We start from the raw sequence: 3,862 nt of genomic DNA, 5'->3' as shown, positions 1-3,862 counted from the left end.
TGTAAAACCTACAAAAGTTAATATAGGCCTGTATGTATGGTATATCAAGTTTTGTTGTAGAGAACTCCCGGGTCTCTTCCTGCTTGGATGGCCGTGAAGCCGCGCATGCGCTCTGCTGCCTCTGTCCGCCAGGGCGGTGATCTCTCTCTCTCCCTCTCTCTCTCTCTCTCACACACACACACTCTTTCCTTTTGTCTCTCTATCACTCTCTCTCGCTGTGGGAAAAACCCGAGCGGAGCAGGAGGAGAGCAGCCGAAGGGGGGAGGAGGCGGACTCCTTCTTCTTCCTCCAATATTGCGGCGCGGCGGCAGGATATTTAGAAAAATATATTTAAAAAAAAATCCACGCAGAAATCCCCCCCCCCCCCCCCCCCCCGGGGCGGAGCGGCAGAGGGAAAAAACACACACACGGATGTGCCTCCGAAAGCGCAGCGGATACCGCCCTCCGGACCTTATTAATGCCAAGATTGTGAGTATCTGATCGGCTGCAGAAACGAGCTTGAACACGGGGGGGGGTGCTTTCATTTTAATTTCCCCTTCCCGGGCTCCAGGCAGCGGCGGGGCTTTTCCTCGCTCCGCGATGTTGAGGAAAAGGTCGGTCTCAGTGGCTCCTTCCCTCTCCTCCTTTCCTCCTTCGCTTTCTCACCTCCTCGGTTCCTTCCCAAGAACGGGAAGCAGACAGGCAATCTATGGGGGGGGGGAAGAGGAGGAGAAGGAGTCGCGGGAACCCTTGCCATGTCTCATTTCCGTCTTTTTCTGTCTTTCGTCTAGCTAAACGGGCTGTTTGATCTACCGCTCCGTCTTTAGCTGCTTCTTTGTAACATAGAAGGTAAAAAGACACGAGCAGCTCGGTAGAAAACTGAAGGAATAAGAAGGCTTTTCTTACTTTATTTTAGTTTGCCAGCTGTCTACAGGCCATTCATTTCTCTCAGTTGTCATGTCCAGTAAGTTTGTAAAATGAATTAAAACGCCAGTAAACGGACTGTTAGCTTAACTGCTGTCTGAAGCTGCATGGTTCATATGAGATAACGGCTCGGTTGGAACACGGGGAACACGACAAACTAACTTATAAGACAATTACACTTTGTATCAATTTAGGAACCTCTTTTTTTCTTCTTCTGTCAACCCCATAGCGAGTTGTCTTAGCACCTGAAGCCTGTTTCATGGTTCAGCGTTGAACCTACACCAAACAGCAGGGCTTTTACTTTAAAGGTTATTTTTGGGGCTTTTTCTCTATTTTAGTGGAGAGACATGAATAGGGGAGAGAGATGGAGGATGACATGCAGCAAAGGGCCGCAGGTCGGATTCAAACCCGGACCGCTGCAGCCAACCCGGGGCGAACGCCCTTACTGGGTGACCTAGAGGCCGCCATAGCAGGGTTACTACTTACGTAGACCAAATTTTGGCGCCCCCCAAAGAGGTGTGGGCTACAGCCAGCGCCAAAAAGTACGGGGACGCCTGTTGACGCTTTGGCCGTTCTGACGTGGCGGCGTTCTCAGTGCGACCGGGAGAAGCTCACCCTGCCACGGCCAATACACCGACACGGACACCTTTTTATAAATTACATATATAATGACATTATTATTAGATTATGTATTGTTAACTGGTCGCAGCGGGGTCTGTTAGCAGTTAGCTCGCTCGTTAGCCGCTGAGCCGTAGCGGCGTGCAGGCAGAGAGAGCAGCCGCCGGACTAACCTAGTGACCCAGACTAACCTAGTGACGCAGACTAACCTAGTGACCCAGACTAACCTAGTGACGCAGACTAACCTAGTGACGCAGACTAACCTAGTGCCCCCAGTGACAACCTAGTGACGCAGACCTCACCTAGTGACGCAGACTAAACCTAGTGACCCAGACTAACCTATGACCAGACTAACCTAGTGACGCAGACTAACCTAGTGACCCAGACTATGAGACAGACACCGAGTACCCAGACTACCCTATGACCCAGACTAACCTAGTGACCCAGACTAACCACCTAGTGACGCAGACTAACCTAGTGACCCAGAACTAACCGAGTGACCCAGACTAACCTAGTGCCCAGACTAACCTGAACCCAGACTACCGAGTGACCCAGACTAACCGGAGACCCGACTTACCAGTGACCCAGACTAACCGAGTGACCCGACTACCCTAGTGACCCGACTAACCGATGACCCAGACTAACCTAGTGACCCGACTACCAAGACCCAGACTACCGAGTGACCCAGACTAACCTAGTACCCGACTAACCGAGTGACCCGACAAACCAGGACCCAGACTAATAACCTGTGACCCCTACAACCGAGCCCCCAGACTAACCTAGTGACCCAGACTAACCGAGAGACCCAGACTAATCTATATGACCCAGAACTAACCGAGTGACCCGACAACCGAGACTACCCGACTAACCTCAGTCCCAGACTAACCTAGTGACCCGCGAACCGAGACCCGTACCGAGTGACCCAGACTAACCGAGTGACCCAGACTAACCTAGTGACCCAGACCAACCGAGTGACCCAGACTAACCGAGTGACCCAGACTAACCTAGTTACCCAGACTAACCTAGTGACCTGTGCAGGATTCACTGTGAGCAGACCATTAGAGACGATGTGACCAGCAGACAACGCTAACTGGTCCCTGTGTACAAACGACGTTATATTATAAACAATAGGTAACCCAGCAATGGCGATTATGAGTTTGTCCTCAGTAATAATGTTTTTTTAGGAACAAAAGTTTACATTGTATGTTTCTCCGGGATCAGCCAGCGTGAAGGACGTCTATATTCTGATAAGCGGCTGGCGTTAGCCGCTGAACCAGCTCATTACCATAAAGTTGAAAAATGTAAACTTTCTGATTGACGCTCAACATGCTCAAAACGCCCAGAACACGACGCCGACAGATTTGCTCATTTGGTCAGCGTAGCTCCCATGGCGCCATTTTAATGCTACGATCCATCACCCGCTGTTAGCGTCCCATTGACTACCATTCATTTTGGCGCCACTTTGACAGTAACTACATCTGAAACGTTTCAAGACTATTTGTCCGCTGTTTATTTCTTAAGAAACACGACAATGTGTAAAAGGCTCCATTACCTTGTAGCTCACGTCATGGCTCCATAGCAGACGTTTCTGGAAAAATAGGCTAATGATTGTGTCATAACCACGCAACTTACTGTCGCATAGTTGACAAATCACCGTATTTTTCATATTTCATTCATTTTTTCACATTTCATTCACATTATTTTGGACCATTATTATTTCCATATGTGTCTAAAGTGTTGGAAAAGCTATATATATATATATATATATAAATAACGATTATGTCCAAAATGATAATCACGATTATTTTGATCAAAATTTTGATCGCGATTATTCTCACGATTATTTGTTGATTTTAACCAAAACAAATTTTATTGTCACGTAGGCTATTAATAACTGCGAGAGGGAGTGTGGTGGACGCTACTCCCAGAGAGACGGCTGATCATTATGAACGGGTCCAGCACGGGTCGAATGGCGGATACACACAACGTCTGTATGAAACGTCTGTATCGTCACTGCGCTGCATTTTTATGAACTATGATATTCTGGCCATGAGTCACATCTCTGGCCCAGGTCCAGGTCCAGCAGCTCCGTCTCACACTGTTACTCTACCAACTGAAGTTAGTTGCATTTAATAACTTCTTCTGTGTTCTTTGCCGTGGCGGCCGCAATAGCAGAGTTGCCATGGAAACACTGGTACAAATACAGGTTTGCCCCTCATACTTAGCTGTGTTAATAACAATTAAAACTGTAGACAAATGTCCGAAGTGTGGAGCGGCGGCCGCTGTGTGGCCGGGCTGCTCGGAGAGTAAGGCGAGAGAAAGCTGAGGAGAGATCCCACAC

At 48.6% G+C, this 3,862-nt stretch overlaps 1 protein-coding gene across 4 annotated transcripts in view; it reads left to right on the top strand.

The window, feature by feature from the left end:
* Positions 1-213: 213 nt before the first annotated feature.
* Positions 214-3,862, top strand: part of rgs19 (regulator of G protein signaling 19) — a 38,385-nt gene continuing 34,736 nt past the window's right edge. The window contains exon 1 of one of the 4 annotated variants that reach the window (XM_032521357.1): positions 214-468. In XM_032521357.1, the coding sequence (XP_032377248.1) occupies positions 412-468 (57 nt within the window). In that variant the 5' untranslated portion in view covers positions 214-411. Of the gene's footprint in view, positions 474-3,862 lie in introns of all 4 variants that reach the window. The other 3 variants (XM_032521359.1, XM_032521358.1, XM_032521360.1) reach the window with 3 other exon arrangements.

Source organism: Etheostoma spectabile, chromosome 7 (assembly GCF_008692095.1).
Source record: "Etheostoma spectabile isolate EspeVRDwgs_2016 chromosome 7, UIUC_Espe_1.0, whole genome shotgun sequence".
Taxonomy (NCBI): Eukaryota; Metazoa; Chordata; class Actinopteri; order Perciformes; family Percidae; genus Etheostoma; species Etheostoma spectabile.
This window is presented reverse-complemented; position numbering and strand designations above follow the sequence as displayed.